Source organism: Brachycentrus maculatus, unplaced genomic scaffold, assembly GCF_059751285.1.
Source record: "Brachycentrus maculatus isolate JH-2025_06_01 unplaced genomic scaffold, ASM5975128v1 h1tg000213l, whole genome shotgun sequence".
Lineage (NCBI taxonomy): Eukaryota > Metazoa > Arthropoda > Insecta > Trichoptera > Brachycentridae > Brachycentrus > Brachycentrus maculatus.
The window spans coordinates 795049-815063 of record NW_028280964.1 but is presented as its reverse complement, the minus strand read 5'-3'; the positions used below and the strand labels follow the sequence as shown (position 1 = coordinate 815063).

The 20015-nt window shown below is 32.5% G+C and overlaps 2 protein-coding genes across 2 annotated transcripts in view; both read left to right on the top strand.

The window, feature by feature from the left end:
• Positions 1-273: 273 nt before the first annotated feature.
• Positions 274-5812, top strand: LOC148307013 (putative ribosome-binding factor A, mitochondrial). The gene is made up of 6 exons (XM_088264063.1): positions 274-503; positions 1787-1985; positions 2752-2920; positions 3281-3420; positions 4846-5118; positions 5556-5812. The coding sequence occupies exons 1-6, from the start codon at positions 355-357 to the stop codon at positions 5712-5714; spliced, it is 1089 nt and encodes a 362-aa protein (XP_088120189.1). The 5' UTR covers positions 274-354; the 3' UTR covers positions 5715-5812.
• Positions 5813-9546: 3734 nt separating this feature from the next.
• Positions 9547-20015, top strand: part of LOC148307012 (putative NADPH-dependent quinone oxidoreductase VAT1L) — a 121001-nt gene continuing 110532 nt past the window's right edge. Inside the window, exon 1 of the mRNA XM_088264084.1 lies at positions 9547-10019. Coding sequence (XP_088120210.1) covers positions 9772-10019 — 248 coding nt within the window. The 5' untranslated portion in view covers positions 9547-9771. The remainder of the gene's footprint in view (positions 10020-20015) is intronic.

The following is a 20015-nucleotide window of genomic DNA, read 5'->3' as shown; positions in this document are numbered from 1 at the left end:
TTTTACAGAGTTTCATGTCGATGGCATTTTTAGGTTATTTTGATTTTGACATTTGAGCTTCTTCTTCCTTTTTTTCTTTATAAGGCTGTCGAGTGCATCGATCAGCTGATTTTTCTGCGTAGGTTATTTTTTAGTGTGAATAGTGAGAATATTTAATTTTCTTGATTTTTTTCAACACGTATAATCATTTACCATACTAATTTGACAAAGATATCAATCTTTACTAGTATATAATCTTTGATCAAGACCCTATTTAAAAAATCTATGGTCGTTGTACTAAATTTTTTGACATCTATGCAATAAAACGTCAAAATTTGAGTTTTCGACGAATTTAAGTATTAAATAATAACAAATATGTTTAAATTAGCTCCTTTCACACTTTGTAAATCGCTTCTTCAGCAGCATGCCGTATGCTGCTTTACCACAAGTGCTCTTCTTTGCAATCAAACTGGCAAACAAGCTAAATTCATGAAGAAAATGTTGTCAAAGAACAGTACTAAGAGGTTAGAAATTCAATGTCACTTCTATTACCATTATCACTTGCTTATGCAGGGGTAGGCGGAGAGGATTGATAGCCACACTCGTACTGACATACACTCTTCCAGCTTTCTCTGCATTCATACATCTATGTAAACTCCCTTTTAGATTTTTGAATTTTATTTCCATTAATTTTAGATACATTCATATGAAATGCTCTAATTTTATAATGATATCCTGCATGCATAATGAAGTCAGGTGTAAAAAAAAATGATGACTTTAAACATCTGTGGTCATTGGGAGTAATATTTTTATATATTTATTTCTTTACATTTATTCATCATAACCTCTGGTATAGCACATATTTTTGAGTTTATTAATGAAAACAAAACTAGTTTCGAGAACTAGTGATGTTCCCATCAACAGGTAATGTTGATGAGAACATCTTTAGTTCTCATAACTAGTCGTTTTTACATTATTAAACTAAAAAAATGGTCTTATACAAGGTTTGAGTATAATTAATATGTAAATTTTTGAAATCACCATAAATATTTATAGAGATTTGAAAACAAAGTTACATTTTAATTATAAAATGGAAAATCACAAAGTCAGTGCCTCAAATATTAATTATAAGGTTTGAGTAGTTTGGTTTTCAATCATGGGTAGAATTGTGAATCTTGCATGTGTGTAAAGTGATCACTAAACCCGCCTGACAAGTCAAAAACCTTGTAAATACCCAGACTTCCGTATATTAATCTTCATCTATTTTGACATGACAAAAATTGTAGAAGTGTTTCATTTTTATATTCAAAGCATTCTTTTCACCTTTTTCACTCTTTTTTTGCATATAGATTTTGGATCTTCCCCGTGCACATATTTCCTCATACATCGCTCACTCCTTTCAACAACGTCATAAATCAAAAAACTAGATTTTTCAGGAGAACGTTTTTAAGGTTTTAAAACAAAATACAATGTATTAAAAATAAATATCAAGCCACTTATTGAACTTTTTACTATGCAACAGATCTTTTTAGGTAAAACCTGAAGGTTTTTTCTCCATTTGAAAAATATATTTAAAAAAATCATAAAACAAAACCTTTTCTTCAAAATGCAAAAGCAACACTTTCTGCCCTGTAGTGGGCAAATATTAAGTTAAAAATTTGCCTCTTTTGCTGGGATATAGTACATTTTCTGGGCATTCCGAAAACATGCACAACTGAAAATTGACGATTTTTGATCAATGACGTTCTTGAAAGGAGTGAGCGACATGCACACCAATAGTTTAATTTTATATTTGTATTAATTTCAGGAAATTGTATTCATTCAACTCGGATGGTGCATTTGCCCATTCCAGTAAATCTGTAGCCAAAATTAAAGGAGAGCCTACTAAAACAGGAAAGAAACGAGTTACAGTGCTGAACAAACTGTTCATGAAACACATTACCGACCTCATGATATCAGGTGATATGGCTGCAGTAGTCCATGGGAGACAAATAGAAATTTCCAAAGTAAAATGTCAATTTATTATTTTCAAATATTTCTGCTTCTCAGCACACCATAATTTGAAACGTTTTCTTAGGAATATCAATACCACCAATAACAAACCATTCTACTGTTTTCATTGAAAAAATATATAAGGGATCAAAATTAGTATCCGATTAAGCTAATATACTGTTGATGCTTAGCAAACATATATTATATTAATCCTTTCCGCTTTTGTATAACTAGTACACATTGCTTGTAACAACTTTAATATCTTGATAAATGTAATAAATAATAAGTTCAGATTTTGTTAAGTTTGTAGATAATAAGTTCAGATGTGTTAATGTATTCTTCCATAATACATTAACACATTGAATGAAAAAAAAATTGTAACAATCACTTATTGGGCACATTATAGAGATATGTATATATATATATATATATATATATATATATATATATATATATATATATATATATATATATATATATATATATATATATATATATATATATATATATATATATATATATATATATATATATATATATATATATATATATATATATATATATATATATATATATATATATATATAAACATATATATATAGATATATATATATATATATATATATATATATATATATATATATATATATATATATATATATATATATATATATTTGTGAGAATTAGGATTTTTTTACTATCAAACATATGCCAATGGGTGACAGGTGTATTCATGCTAAAAACAAACAGAGCAATAAGTCTCCTTTTTTTTCCTTGTAGGTTCAAGTTTCACAAGACTTCAATTTAGTAAAAGTTTACTGGTTATCAAAAGGAGTTCCAAAAGATGAAGAAACTGAGATAATTCTATCGGGAATAGCGGGCACATTGCGACATGAATTATCACAGCTTAAAGTAATTGGTGTTGTCCCAAAAATTATATTCGTGAAAGGTGATTATGTATTCCGATTTATATTTAGTTGAATATTTCCTTATCGTCCGCCTCCGTAGTGTAATGGTCGGCACGCTCGGCTACCGTACTGGAGGTCATGGGTTCTATTCCCAGGAGGGGGGGGGGAATAAATATAAGTGATTTTTCCACTCTAATATTTACTACCCTGGTCTGATACCTGAAGCGGAGGGCTGATCACCTTTCCTTTATGTGTTTATTTATGATCAAGATAATATAATCTGGGTTTATATGATGCAGTGCTCTATGTACCACGGGTTGGGGATGAGGGTTTGATGACAATGATATTTCCTTATTATTTGTTTACATGTAAAAGTCGTGTAATCTGTAACATTTTTTCAGATAAACATTTTGCAAAAGTTATGGAGATGGAAGTTAGATTATCAAAAGCTGATTTTGGTGAGGATTTTGTCCCAACGGACCCTACCTGGCTAATGAAATCAGAATTCACACTTAATGCTCATTTAAAACCTGAACTTATAGTAAGTTTTTCATTAAAAATTTATCCCTCACGTGACTCGGGCAAGGAGTTTGTGTTGCATCGATGAGTCCAAGTGCTGCTCGGGCAAATCGTATTCCGACTAGGTGGTATTGATTTGTCCGAGCCAAATATGTTTATGTATTTGTTTTTATTGACTAACCCGAGTAGTGTTCGGGTAGTCTTGTTTCCAGTTGCTTGGTGATGATTTCCTGCACTGACTAATTTTCTCGCCAAAATTCGGCTGTTAAGTGGTTAAATTAGAATTGTGTACATTTCTTGGTAGAACTGTATTGTTTAAAATAAAATAACAACTACACTGACTGCACAACTGCACTATGTGATGTCGGTAATGACAAAATACAATCACTGGTCCAACAAAATATATGTTGAAAAAAGTATATAATTGTTATTTCTTCTTCTTCTTCTTTTTCTAGGACTAAGTCTTGTCACTCTCTGGTCCACTCCTGGGAGGTGGAAGACCAGCTATCCCTCCATCGTTTAGGTGGTCTTCCTGGGGGTCTGATCCCGCTTATGCTGTTGTCCGCTACTATCCTCACCACTGGATCCGAACTCGCTCTTCCCCCATGATTTCTCCAGAAACGTCTTCTTTGTCTTCCCCATCGCACAACATCTTCAACATTGCAGATTTTTCTTATTTCTGAGTTTTTAACTCTGTCGCTAGTTGTTATTTTATTGTATATATTTATTTGCAAAAAAGTGCACAAACAGCAGTAAAAAATATTTACCTTATTTTCTTCTACATTTGTCCTGCTGGATCCCCCCAACGTTGACGATCTCTTGGGAGAAACCTTGTCTGTCCTGGGCAGCAGGAAACAGCTCCTCCACACCTCTCATCCTGGTCCACTCTGGAATGTTCTGAAGCTGCCTTCTTCCAATCTTCCCTTTTATGACCAGTTGTAGGATGGCCTACTTTTCACCTGTCATATATATATTATATTTTCTTATTTTGTTTTTACCTTATGTTTTTCATATTTTCTCATTTGCTTATTTTAAATATGCTTCTTACCTTATGTTTTTCTCATTTATTTATTTTAAATATTCTTCTTATGCCTATTTATTATACCTGTTTATTGTTTTTATATTTTGCCATGTATTAATTAGTATTAGTTTTGGTTATTTCAAAAAATATTTTTTGTTACTTTATTATTTGTGTTCCAGTCTTGTTAACCTTAACCCCATGTCCCAAAATGAGAAATAGAAATTACTCATCGGGAATATTATATGTATATATGACTTATGTATGTAATATGTTTTGAAATAAATAAAAAAAAATTAAAATTAAAATTATCAAACCATAATATGAAGTTTTACAGAGCTTGATTGTTGTGAACAATTCTCTCTGTGCATTTGCTCTACGCAGTACTTCAACGTTACTAATTTTAAGATGTTTTTATAATAATTTTAGCAAAAAATCCAGCAAATTGAATCACAGGAACTACTACATAATGACATTGTCATTCCACCCATGAGAAATGACATATTCGGATTGGATCGGGAGAAATTGCTGGGAAGAATAACACAGTCCATGAAGAAGTCCAGAGAGGCATGGAACAAAACTCCAGAGATGGATATCACTAAAGTAGACTTGCAAAGGTTCCTGCCTGCTGCGGATGAAGGCCCTTATGTATCCAATAGAGATCAAAAACGACTGTTTGACAACTTTCTACGGAAACGAGAAGTATGATTTAATTTTTTTTTAAATATGGCTACAAAAGTTTTTTTAACAATTTTATTTCATTTTTTAAACATGTCTACTTACAATCTTAAAATTAAAAACGCTGTTCTCCCCAATAAAGAGACTGAGCTCTTGTCCTTGGGAGGGACTTACACTTGTTAGTTATGTTTGTTAGTAATACAATTTATTTTTTCAAATTGTTTTAATATTTTTTGTATAATAGCTTTATATAAAATATAAGCAGTTTATATTTTATATAAAAACTATATTTTTCTATATAATATCTTTGTATAGAATACTAACAGTTTATATTTATACCTGAAGATAGAAGCTCAGCTTCCAAAACTAGTTGTCACAAAAATAAATTCACGTGGTAAAAAAAACAAGTGTTTTCTTTAATAATATGTCATTTTATGTTATTTTTTTCCATTTCTCACCAGATCATAAAGAGGAAAGCAGAAAAAACGTCAGCGGATGGTACCAACGTCGAGGAATTTTTGACCAATTTAAATGCAGATGGTGATAATGATCATGACCATTTCCATGCATTGGACAAATATATTGAAGATGTGGAAGTAGACGAAGAAATAAAATATTAATATAAATTATTGTTGCTGTTCATACACAGATTACTTGTATTATCTTGTTGAATTTAGTTGCCTTATTGATACAAAATAATTATCATGCACATAAAAAGTTGTTTTATTTAATCCCATAAGGAAAATAGCTTTTGGAATGTGTAAAATAAGCAAATTACTTCTCTTCTCTTTTTCTGCTTGGTGTAGTAGGCCTTGTTGCCTATTTTTAAGAGGGGTTAGCCTCCTGCAATGTTGATTTCCAGCTGTCGATCCTTATCCTGGCAAACCTTATTCTGTCTCGTAGACTCTTGCCAGATATGCTTCTTTGAGTCTTCATTTCTGACACTCTTAGTGCGTTTTTTTGTGCCTACGGTGTCCACTCTACTTTTGATCCCATACATCATGATGGGTCGCACACAGTAAATTTTGTTTTGCTGCCGATCTTCATCTCAGGATGTTTCCATATAGAATTTTTCAGGCGTCCTGAGACGGCTGCAGCCTTGTTAACTTGCCCCATCACTTCACATCGAACATTGTCTTTGTAGCTGTTTATTAATCAGAAAAATCAAGAAAGATTGATAAAGATATAGAAAGATGAGTGAATGATGCACGAAAAACCAGCGGCATATAAAAACCTATCAGCAAAAGCTAAACATTCAGTATAAATGAAGGCCAATACAGTGTAGGACTTCATATAAGAACGACGTGCCATGGGATAGTTAAATATATAAGTATATACTCGACTGCGAAACTGGCATCGCGAGTTAGATTCCCGCCAATTGCAAAATAAATTCAAGAAAGCTTTATTTTTAATTGATCTGGGTGTTTGTTATGTAATTTCCACATTTACCTTACCTATCCTTACTATCCTACCTGCAGACAAGACTCTAAAAGGAGAAGCTCTGCGGGTTATTCCTTTTTTTAAATAAAACATTGCTAATTTAATTTTCATATATACATCATTTCGTTTCAGGCTGATTTCAGGAAAATTTTATCTTGTATGATTCATTGAAAACATTTGTCACAAGCTTCACTCACACACATTGTTATTCTTAGAATGTGATTCATCTCAAATCTAAGCTATGTGCTGTATTATCAACCACAAAATTGGTTTTTAGAGAAAATATTTTAACATTCTTATCAAACCTTTAAGTCAATGAATGTTGCTTATCTTTGGATCTCAATTTTTTTTTGCTTTTGTTTTTTTTTGTTGTTGTAAAGATTATGAAGTGGCCGAATGAGTAGAAAGTGCGTATCTTTACATAATTTTATGAACTTCTTCCACTTTCTTCTTTAACCCCTATTTGCTTCCAAATGGTGCATAGGGCACCTTATCAGATTATTGTACTTAGCAATTGTATACTAGTGTTGATATGATTGCTAATTACATGCAGACAGGGTTATCAGTCCTGCGCACCGGATCCTTAGATGAAGGATTGAAATTTATATTTGATGTAATGCTGATGATGTGAGTGAAGGAGCTCAGTGTGAAGGATATCATTGCCGTATGGGAAAGGAATGTAAGAAAGAAGGTAGGACATGCATAATCGCAGTAATATTTAGGGCACTCAGGGTTACATACCCATACTATATTTGACTTTGACACTGCTAATTTGTACGAGTGTCTTGAGGAACTTATGGGGAAAAAATGTAAAAAACCAATAATAAATTTTAAAACATGAATTCATTATTGAATAAAAAATATTTCAAAAAACAATTTATGATGAACCTACACTATATTTTTATTTTTATTTGAAGCAACATTTTTTTCATCTTAACACGGAATCTGTTATTATTTTACGAAATAAATCATTTAAAATGGATTGATTTATATTGATCTATAACAATTTTTATTATTTCATTTCATTAACATTTTTTTCATTCGAAAAAAATCGCTGCTTTGAGCCCCAAATTCATTTCTGTTGGCCATTCCGTAGGCTAATTTAGAGTATACTGTAAATCCAGCCCTGGAAAAAACAAAAGGAAAGATAACGTCAAGATTCCGTTTTTAAATTTTATTTCAAACAAAGGAATCCCTAAGTAGGTGCAGAAAATTTGCGTTTTATTTTCTTACCAAATTTACTGGAAAAATATAACGTTTGAATATTTCAAATTCGAAAATCAGCTAAAGCGCGGGAAAAATACGTGAGGTACTTAGTCGGTCGGGAATTTTTGTGACTGATATTATTATGACGAATTCGCGACAAACTATTGTTAGCCTTAATAAAAATTCCGGCAAAGGGAGGGGAAGGATGATAAAGCGAAATTCATTCCTGAAATAAGCGATAGTGCCCCGAACTAGTACTAGCGTTAGGTAGCGCCCGCATACATTCACCCTGACTGGCGGTGACTGAGCGAAACAATCGGGGAGCACGTTGACATAGGCGATCAACAGGGTACCTAATATTTTTTTGAAATGCAAATAACTACTAATGAAAAAAAAAATTGTAAAAATGAGATGATTTATTTGAACCGTTATCATTTGGGAAAATCAATTTTTATGCAATTCACAACAATTTAAAATAAAAATAATTAATTTTTTGTATTGCATCCACAAATATGTAATGTGAAGAAGCTCCCAAGTCAGTTAAAGGTTAAAATAATTATTACTTCTACTGCCATAACACGATTCTCTGCAGGGGTTAGCAGAGAAGTTGGAACGCCACGCCCGTCTATCCTAATACACTCCTAGCACCTACACCCATACATTTATCTATCTAGTCATACATGCCCTACGGGTTTGACACAACAAAATTTTAGGTAAATTTAGCGGGCGTGGTTTTGCTGTCGCGGAACGGGTGGCATGGAATGCTTTTAAACAAGCAGTTAGAAATATTAAGAAGATAATTTTCAGAAAAAAAACTAAAAACCCATTTTTTTCACAATTTTATTTTCCCGTATTTAATCACATTGAAGCGTCCTTATGGTATTTAACGGAAATGGCGCTGTATAATTTTATTTTTCATTTTATTCGATTGATAAGGTCGTGCCTCGCCTTTCTTGGTCGTTCTCAGTACGTTCTCTCATTTTCATTTGCCAAATATAACCTTTTAATCATTCTCTCATCAATTATTCGTTCCATAAGTCCAAACTACGCCAAAGAGACTCGCTTAATCTCTTTAACTATCCTTAACTAAGTAACAGATTTAATTTAAGTATCGTAATGTTTTATTCGGTTGTATATCCATTTTGTTCGCATAATAATCAAAGAAATGGCATTTAAACAGCTTTTATTCTGCTTTCATCCTTATTTTGCCGATTACATGCTTCAACTTGTTCTATTATTTAAACTATTTGATTGTTAATCCAATAGTCATTTTATTAATGATACCTTGTTCATTGTTATGTATTAAAATTCAATCGAAGTAAGATGTCAAATTTTTATTTTCAAATAAAGCAATTGTTTAAATGCAGATGTTAATAAATACTCATAATGTAGTACATTATTATTGGTGCATACGAATTAACTCGTTTTTTTCACAGAAATAATTAGTGAAATAGTTGTATGTTTGTGTATGTATTGTACGATATGTACGAATGTATGAACAGTAAATGAGGATTCACTGTAAAAATACTTCAAGCGATGGCATTGTTTATTATTTTACTCATATTTCTTTTTTTTTAGAATTAGTCAAACGATCGGTGCCAAGGCGTAGGCTCCTATTTTGTAATGTTCATTTTTCAAATTTTGTGTACGGCTAGTTCAACGCGTAAAAGCCGGCAGCACCTGTTAACTCCAGACCCTTCCCGGAGGGGTGAGAGGGGTAGCGGGACCAGCGGCTCTCCTCTCCACCAACCAAACCCACCGCCACCGTCAGCGCTTCGTTTCACACTCCGCAACTCACGAGCGTTTATTCCGCTGCCAGCGCTTGCGAGGTACAGTCGTGTTTGCGAACCGCTACTAGGGCGTAATAGCTAGTCCGGTACTTTAACTTAAACCACCCCAGATCACTTCAGCACGTCATTATCCGAGTATCGACTCTATTTCGCGCGAGTTTTAATTTAGAAAAGTCTGATATTTAGCGTCGAACGCCGCGTTCGCGTATTTTCGAGAGATAATCCTAGCCGATCGATAAACATGACTGAGACAACCGATGCCCCCGTCGCCGAGAAGGCCGTGCCGGAGGAGAACGGGACCGAGGCGGCGAGCCCCGAAGAGCAGCCCCAGGACAAGACCCCCGAGAAGGAGAAGGAAGCCGCCGAGCCCCCGAAGGAGATGCGCGCCATCGTCCTCACCGGCTTCGGCGGCCTCAAGTCCGTCAAAGTGCTGAAGAAGCCCGAGCCCACGCTCAACGAGGGAGAAGTCCTCATCCGAGTCAAAGCTTGGTGAGTTTCCACTCTACTTTAATACTAGAAATTTCTTCCCTCTTAGCATCGCACGCCTACTTTTGCGCAACAGATGGATTCCTACCCGGCCGGCTTTCCGGCCTTTTTGCGGAGTTTTTCGCGTCGATATGATCGATAGGTGTTTCTGTAACCGTTTATTATATTCCCGGAGTGTCAGATCCGTGTCCACTGACCGCTGCAGCCGGAAGGACATCCGGCCAATTTGACGCGCTTCGCGGAATACCGCCGCGGCATTATCTCGCTGGACCCATTCCCCGGGATTTCTTTGTTTTTCGATCCTCCGATAATTTTGACATTTCCGAATCCATTCGTCCCGATTGCATGTGCACCGAGCGCCGCGAGAAATTTGTTGTCAAACGTGTTTTGTTGCCCCCACGGAATTTCGACGCGGTTCTTTTTTATCCCTCGTAAAGTCGGTACCTTCTTACCTTCCTACCTACCCGGGGAGGTTCGAGGCCCGCCGGAGATTCATTATTGCGAGTTTTAAGAGATTGATCGCTACCAGATGTTGGCACATTTCAGGAACCGCTACGCACCATCATGCTTCCTTGACTTGCGCACTGCTCTACCCGCACCATATTGTACGAAAATTACAACAATTTTCGCAATACTTATTTCATTTATCCCGCTATATAACGAGGCACATTATCAACATTTGTTAAAAACATGTTCAGCATTAAAATAAAATAAAAATAATATTATTTTTATCAATTCAATTTAATAAAACGTAGACTTAACAAACAATATGTTTATGTTGCAATCGCGAAAGATATCATTTTATCGTAAATTTTTATTACTTTTAAATAAAATAATAAAATACAGGCGTCAATGAACAATATTTTAACGTAATTGATTTGCAGTTGAAAGGAGTTTCACTTTTTTAGAATTCTGATTCATTTACCATATTGACAGATCAATACTCTGAAAAATTCCACTAAAAGGACTTATCAAAGAAGTATCAGAAAATATACAACATTGTAATGTGAGGGGCCCTTATATTGAAAAGTTTTGTTAATTTATTGATTCTTTAGACTTGTTTATTATCGGCAATCGATTACAAAATATGTTAAGAAATAATAGGGGTGTGTCTGCGTCATTCTAAGCAGCAACCATATGCATAGTATATTGATTCATCGAGTACTTACAATAAAAAGCGTTCCCTCAGACGATTGTATCGAAAATCAAAATGTGGTACGACAGAATTAAAAGTTGAGATATAGGAAAGTAATGTAAGGCTGATCTAGGGATAATTTAAAAGATTAAGAAAATATCTTTAAGGTATTATGGACACGTGGAGCGAATGTATTATGAGAGAATCGTTAAGAAAATATATCTAGCAAATGTGAACGGAAGAATAGAACGAGGACGGCTAAAAAGACTTTTGAAATCGGCACCTAAAATCTGGTGGTGTCATAAGTCTGCGTGATCAAAGGGCATGTATGACTAGATGTATAGATGTGAGGGTGGCGTTCCATCCTCTTTGCCTACCCCTGCAGAGAAACGACGTGATTGCAGTAGTAGTAGTAGTAGTACTTGCAATCCGTATTCTACCATATGTCTCATCATAAAATCATTTTTACGCACTTTTAATGTATAGATGTGAAGGTGGCATTCCATCCTCTCTGACCCCTGCAGCGAAACCGCGTGATGGTAGTAATAGTAGTATGTATTCGTAATTGGGATTCTACCATATGTCTCGTCATAAAATCATTTTTACGCATTTTTAATTAAGTTTTACTCAGTAAATACAACTACTTCTTAAAATCTGAAAAATGCTCTTAATATAAACCCTCAAATAGGTTTCAATTTTACTTTTACGAGTGCATTTGAGAAACGGAACAATGGTAATTTTAGTCCATTTCTTATTATACTTGTACGTCATAAATCGTATTACGTGGGGTGCTTCCATATCGTATTCGTAGTCTCCAAAAGGAGGGTTTTCAGTTCAGTGACTTAGGGGAAGACAGATAGGTTTGTACGAAGGATTTATATTTATCCCTCCAACCCCTAATAGCGTCTCAAATGTACCCGCCTTCCATTAACTACGTGTTAAAGTCAGAATCTAAATTAGTTTTTCACAAAAAAAATACAATAAGAAATATAATATACGAATAATAAACCCATAATTAACAGTCATAATAGATTAAAAGAAATTGTGATATTTACCAAGTAAGACATAAAAAAAACTTTAACCAGAATCTTCCATTAGTCTTTTTCCAGCGAGTAATTACTTAGTAAGACTTAAATTAAATAAAAGAAATTATGTTATTCGTGAGTGAAAATTCTAGGTAAAAACACTCGTTTTTGTAATTTTACAGTTAATCTGAACATATATGTGGAGTTCCTCACCAAAAGGTTACATTTCCATTACAAATGATTTTAAGTAATCAGGGATTCTATGTAGTTAGTAAAATTGTTACGTTTTGGTGCGATTTAATTATTTCATATTGGTTTAACATAGAATTGGTCACGTTTTGTCCCAACTTTAATTAAGATTTCGATAGAATACAATACACATTTAAAGGATTTTTTGTGGAATATTGGAAATTTACCTTTTTGGTGAGGACCTCTACATATAGTATATAAGTATTAAGTATAAGTTACACATCGTTTGATGTGAATCAGGCAGGTTTGTATGGTACGTCCGCTCGCTGTGTGCACACTCATGTCTCCACGTTATTACTGTGTGGCGCGGCTTCCCTCGCTCAATACGTATAATTTCACATCCCGCCGAATCAAACAACAATAAGACATAAAATGACGATAATTGAACGAGTCATTTGTATCTCTATTATACCTCTCTTATCGTGGGCCAACAACTGACTATTGAGAGAGGGGTCACTCTCATTTTCACGATAAAACTATCACCAGTCGCTTTTTATTTCGGAATTCGTTCTCTTGCTAACAATTTTTTACTTTTATATATTTTTTTACAAAATGATATTTTTATTAGTATATGGTATAACCACTCACCGTGAGTGGTTATATACTAATATTACTAACATTTTTGCTAAAAAAATATAAAAGTAAAGATGAGTAACCACAAAGTAAATGCTTTAAATATTAATAATATTGAGAAAACTGTGTTTTTTTTTTCTTTTCTTTTTTTTTGTTATCAATGGATCTTTGTCAGACGGGAGGAATATCTAATTTAACATATTCAATCTATAAAGGGTTGTATTAGACTCGTTTTGTGTTTATAATTAATATTTTCATTCATCATTTTCTTCGCCTTCGTTAGTACGTTGTTTTCGTAAGTTGGTAATGAATGACGTCACAAAAACGATGGAGTTATTTTTGATATTGGTAACATTGCTAAATTATAGCGGCTCTATTTTTTGATGTCTAAGGTCCACCCTCTCACCCCCTCTCCCCTCATATTTGTATAACATAAATGTAAGTGTAGTGGTAAACAAACAATCCGCACTACTATTATTACAGCTCTATAAACCATAGACAATAAACCATATGACGTCATAAAACGTCCGATGACGGAAATTTAATGACGTATGCGAACGCACGTTTTTCGTTTTATTCAAATATCTAATGTTTAAACCTTAATATCTCCCTTAGTTCTCTACAGATTTCAATAAGAATGTTATCGATAGTCTTGTGATTTTTCATATTAATTTACTAGCCAATAAACATTGCTCCAACACTCATCCAACCAAAATCGTTCGCTATTATCACGTTTGCCATATTATTATTCGGATAGTTTATCTAATTAAAAGTACCTACTTGTATTTAGTTGCTACTTGGATCCCTGGACTAATACCATATGATGGATAATATATTTCGAACTGCAGAAAAATTAATAAATAAAATGTTGTTTGACACCACTGATGACATTGTATCTTATCTGCGTCGGAATAACACCGAATGTCACCATTTTGGTGTTATTTTTTTCTGTGCTTGTTTATCTGCTTAAAACAATGCGATGTACTTATAATTACAGAGATATTGGATAGTCGTTAGAAGCGTTGATATAGCTGGGTTGTTTTCTTTACTTTAATATTTAGTTCATTTTTTGACTAAAATTCGTAATAAAATTGTAATGAAATATTTGTGGAAATAAAAGTGTAATGAAATAAGAGCTCAAATCGATAAATTTTTACATCTCAACATAGATGAAGAAGAATATGGAAGTCTGGGTAATAACAGGACTTACTAGCTGTCAAAGGCTGGTTTAAGTGATCACACACGTATCATACACATGTGACATTTGCTATTCTACCCATGATTGAAATCCACATTACTCAAAAATTTTAATGTATATACCATATAGGATATGATTCATATTTCGCTTCATGTACGAGTTCGCGTCAATATCTATGGTTGATTTGAGTAAGCTTTATTTAGTAGAGACCCTTTTAAATATATGTAAGATCCTTACCGGATTATTTTACATACGATATTCTTATTATTTTTTGACATCTCATCAAAGATGAAGAAGAATATGGAAGTCTGAAAAGTCTGAAAGTCTTCCCAGATATATTTCTAGTATGTAACAGTCATTTATGTAACGAATTGTTTTGAAAATCTATTGTTTTTGTTAAGCGATGATTTTTGTTGGTGTATTCTTTGTTATTGTACATATTTTTATTAATTTTGTTAAAGGCATAAGCCGTAAACAAAATAAAATTATAAAATAAAATGACATCTCATCAAAGGTGAAGAAGAACATGGAAGTCTGGGCATTTACGAGGCTGACGACCGTCATAGGCTGGTTTAAGTGATCACTTTACACACGTGTAACATTCACCAATTCTGCCCGTAATTGACAACCACACTACTCAAATTCGTGGAAGTTCTATATATGTTAACCAATTTTGAAACATTGTTCTTGAATCACTAGAACTTCACTAGAAATCCTCCTATAATTGGAGATAATCCAGATTTGTGAACAAGTATTTGGACACACTCAAAATGTTGTCGATATTCTTCTTCATCTATGCTAAGATGTTAAAATGTAATCATATCAGTCACCTACCTGTGACAATATCCTCGGTGACATAATAATTCTTGCGTTAGTCTCGCCTAATCAATTTCTATCACGACCATAGGAAGTCAAATCCCATTTGTCAAGAGGAAATATTCAATTCTTAGCAGTCCTTTCTCCTTTATTGACTTCGTCAGTAGTTAAATGTCCTGTCTGCCACCTACAGTATTCAAGTCCCCGTCACTAACCACCTCGCAACGCGGTCAGGACCGCGTCACACGAAATTAGAAACGAAGAATGTCTCGTAATCCCCTTTTTACTAAGTTGACAGACTTGTAAGGAGCCCCTAGCGGAGGAAGTCGGTGTCATCGCCCAGACAATAAACCGAGATCCTCAAATTTTTATTATCTTTAACAAAACTCAAAACAATGAAAGCTTTTAATTTTAATAACCTTTTTAAATCGCTCGTAAAAATTCGTTATTAAAAAGAGTATAATTAAAAATTGATCATTCGAAGAACTACATCAAACTTTAAAATTTAATTATTCAGAGTTTTAAAATTAAGGTCCCTTCATTTCTTCTTCGTCTTCTTCTTTTTAATGGCTTTTCACCCATCTTGGCTGTTCTAGCCTGTGTCGAGTTATTATTATCCCTTCATTTAAACAAAGAAAAGAACTTATATGGAAAAAAACTATACACTTATGTTGTTATTATTTTTTTCTATAAAATGCAGTTCCACTAAGAAATGTCAGTACAAAACTTAAATCTAAAAGAAAAGAACATAATAAATTCAGTATTTTGTCTTTTCATTCGCCCTGTAGTTTTATACATTTAGAATTTCATATTGAAAATAATACAACTCTCTAAAATTCAATATATACTTGCAATATATATTATATTAAAGCTACGTAAAATTTTCTTTTCAATATGTAAATACAATACAAGAAAAAAATTGAGAAATTCTTGTTTTTTATATAACACAGCTACGTATAGTAAATCCCCCTATAACGTTGAGATAGGTTCCGCATTATCGGGGGAAACGTTAAAGATTTAAATTTTGTTTTTATATTTTAACTAACGGGAATAACTTGATCGAATACACGGACCTACTACGTTATACGGGTGACTACCATTATAGGAAAAAAACAGCTACAAACGTAATAGCGGAAAACCTTATACGAGTGTACGTTATTGGGGAGTTTACTGTATATGGTTTTTTATGACATGATTTTTTAGGTATCTACTATTATTTATGACACCTTTTAAATGTCAAAAAGAGATTTTCGAAACCATTAAAATGTGCTTTTTATCATTGTTTCAAAATAGGGGGAAAATTTTAACAAAAGTAGAGATTTATTATGTTATCACTCGAATGATGAAGTGTTGATTAAGCAGTAAAACCGAAACATTGTTTTGGTTTTCAACACAATTAGATTAACAATGTGTTTTTATTGTTACGGTATATAAATCGGTTTAATTTGAAATGTAGTTAGTGGAATATAAAAGAGAATTTGGAATTTAATGTTAGCCACAAGATCTACATTTGTATTACCAACGTTGAATATTATTTTTTGACATCTCATCAAAGATGAAGAAGAATATGGAAATCTGGGCATTTACGGGGATGACGACTGTCATAGGCTGGTTTGTCCGTCAGCCCCGTAAATGCCCAGACTTCCATATTCTTCTTCATCTTTGATGAGATGTCAAAAATAATATGATAATAACTCCTGTAATTGGAGATAATCCAGATTTTGTGAACAAGTATTTGGACACACTCAAAATATTGTAAACCAACGTTGAACGCTAATAAAGGGCTTTCCTCACTTAACCGCACTTATTGTTACATAGGGCACTACTCATTTCTGATCGTAATTTACACAAAGTTTTTGGATAGCAAACCAAGGTATCTCTTTCTTACTGATTATAAATATCTATTTTTAAATCGTCACAAATAAAATATTTGAATATACTTTTTGCCTAGAAAAGGAGAAAACTACCATAAAGGTGAGAAAAATAATCTCATAAAAAATTAAAGTTTAAAAAAAAACATAAAGTACACAAAAACCCAGTAAAAATATCTAATAATATATGTACAAAATGATTACGTCCATTTTTTTCATAAATGTTGGTTTTTTTCGCATTGGTGTCATTTATATCAACATTTTTGTCAATGATATTGATAATAATGTAAGGTAGTTTATATTGAGTCATTTTTTTGAAATACTACCTTAAAGGCGCTTATTAAGACGAAGAAGTCTATTGAGATGGGAATATGGCACTTAAACCAGTCAATGACAGGTCGTACATCCTGTAAATGCCCTGACTTCCATATTCTCATCTCAGAGATATCAGAAAAAATCTTGATAAAAATTTTAATCTTAAAAAATACGTTAAAAGTCGTGGCTATTATTGGCATCACGCAATTACTCAGTTTTCCTAAATTTTATCGACCCAAGATACTCTTGTATATCAGACGAACGCAATAACCACTACACTTTAGAAGCAGATAAAATATTTAATCATAATTTTAATGAAAATTTCTCAAACATCTCATTTTCTTCGCCTTGTAAATGACCGCTTTGTTTAATAAAACTTGGGGACCATTTTGTTCGCCTCAATTGGACATAATGGAGGTCCATTTCTCCGGATCTTTATTAAAAGTAAGTATACACAGCTAATTATAGTAACCAGACATATATTTATCTACGTCATGGTTAGTTGAACCGTTTATTAAACGTCCGAAAGAACGTTCGCCTTTATTTACTTGTCGATTAGAGGGAGTTTTCTTCCGTCTATCTGTATTTTCGATGTCTCAATTAAATTAATGAGTTTGTTAAAATGCCATAGATAGCCCACATAATTATACCATCATAAATATATTACCACTTACTGGTCAAAATGTGATTTTAAAAATGATCGGGACATTTAGAAAAACAGACTGTATTCTAAGAGAGGATAAAATTGTCCGACACTTTTTATTTTATATGGATTTTAAAATAACATTGCGATAAAGGTCTACAGATCATAGCAGAGAATATAGAATATCTGTCCATTTTTACTTGGTAAATACCACTGTTTCTTATAATTTATTGTAACACGTGTTTCGATGAATTCAGCTTCATTATTACACACCATGTTGAAGTAAATGTTAAAGTAAAAATATTAGAATTTATCTTGTATTTAAAAATCAATATAAAATTATTCTGTGAATAACTCCTTCCTTCCTTCTCCTTTTCATTCTCCTTCCTGCTAAATCTATTATTTTATAAAATGCCCTTTTTTGTTTAATCTCTGAATGTTTTTTAATAGTTTTATAACATAAATGTGGAATTGCTTAGTTGGCTTTTTTTAACGTAACTATTTTTTGTTAATGTAATGTAATGTTTATTATTGTTAATGTAACTATTGTTTATTATATCATTTTTATATGTATGTAAGCTGTACAATTCCCGAATAAATAATAAAAAAATAATAATAATAAATTTTCGCCAATTCTTATCAATGAACCCCTCATATTATGTAAGATATATATTTTTTAATACGTATCATGAAATTTTTGGTGCTTTGCAAAAAAAAATATATATCTCTGATAATAATATGTAAAAGGTACGTTAATTTTTTATATTAAATTGATATTTAAAAATATAATATTCACCGATTATCCCTTAAGCTTCGTGTAAAAATCCGTTAATGTTTTTCTACCGTCCCTAATGTTTCCCCTAAACGTTAAATTTGACTTTTATCTATTTTATTGAGAAGACATGTAGATTAATGATCCTCGACGAACATGTCAGATTCATTTTGCTAAAATACACATCTCCAAATTGAAATCCCTTGAACAACGTTTTCCCTCAATTTGCATTATTTATGGCGGCAATAAATGTTGCCCGCCGTCTGTACGTAATATTTTACATACCATAAAAGTATCATACGTTCTTGATTTAGAAAGAAAAAAAATCTGTTGATTTTTTAAAACTAATTATGTATATATTCCTAGCTGTACCCGGCCACGCGATGTTGTGACTCAGTCTGGTTAAATAAAAATTGAAAGAAAATTTCTATTTTGCTGTCTAGCAAACTTTTCTAATGTGTTTCGTTTCACAAAAATATTGAAAATCGATGAAAAAACAATGCAATCAAAAGCATTAAAATATTTTTTTAGGTATCTCAACTTGATATGAAACATGTATATGGAAGTCTGAGCAATCCAGCTGGCTTACGACCTGGCATTTGGCTGGCTTAAGCGATCACTTTATAAGCTTGTGTAACGTTCACCATTCCGCCCATTATTAAACACCCATTTTGCACTAATTCTTGAAAATTGTGTTTATGCAATGATCTTATATCATACCTGATTAAATAAATATGTAATAATTTATAATAATTAATTAAATATGTAATATATTATATATTTAATTTTATGTTTTTGTTACTGTTAACGCTCATTCTGCGAAAACCTGTAATTTGAGCTTTTTTTCAATAATTAAGAGTATATTTTTATGTTATTGTTCTCTGTTGGTTTTCCAAATAAAATAAAATAAAAATAAAATAAACAAAATAAAATACCGCTAAGGTTTTCGATTCAGTGTCAGATATAATCAATAATATTAATTTTATGAAAATACTAAGTGAAAAAAGCTTGAAATGAGGGTTTTTTTACGGAGATGTATGGCGTATTATCATTTCTGCTTGCTCCTGACTTGGAAATACATTCTGTATCAGAAAAAGAACCGTATTTTAAATTTAAAATACGTTTTATATATTTAAGGTTTAAATCCAACAATTAGTCAACTTAGGACCTTGGGAATACACATTCTTCGTATCTATTTTGCGGTTATAAGGTAATTTAATCCGACAGTGGAAGCATCGTCTGGCTTCTGGATAAATTACAAATTTCAAGAAATAACTCATACTGAAAGTATATCAAACTGACCACTCTTTGCTTTGTAAAAATAGCTTTTTAACGACACAATAATTTGACTCGTTAAAAAAAAATTACGAAAAACTTAAAACGCTACAACATTGTAAAGATA

Bases quoted from the DNA above. Each gene is read 5' to 3' on its own strand.
- LOC148307013 (XM_088264063.1), top strand. From the start codon at position 355: ATGTTTAAATTAGCTCCTTTCACACTTTGTAAATCGCTTCTTCAGCAG. The intron at 504-1,786 runs GTTAGAAATTCA...TATTAATTTCAG, and splicing joins TCAAAGAACAGTACTAAGAG to GAAATTGTATTCATTCAACT. The intron at 2,921-3,280 runs GTGATTATGTAT...ACATTTTTTCAG, and splicing joins AAAAATTATATTCGTGAAAG to ATAAACATTTTGCAAAAGTT.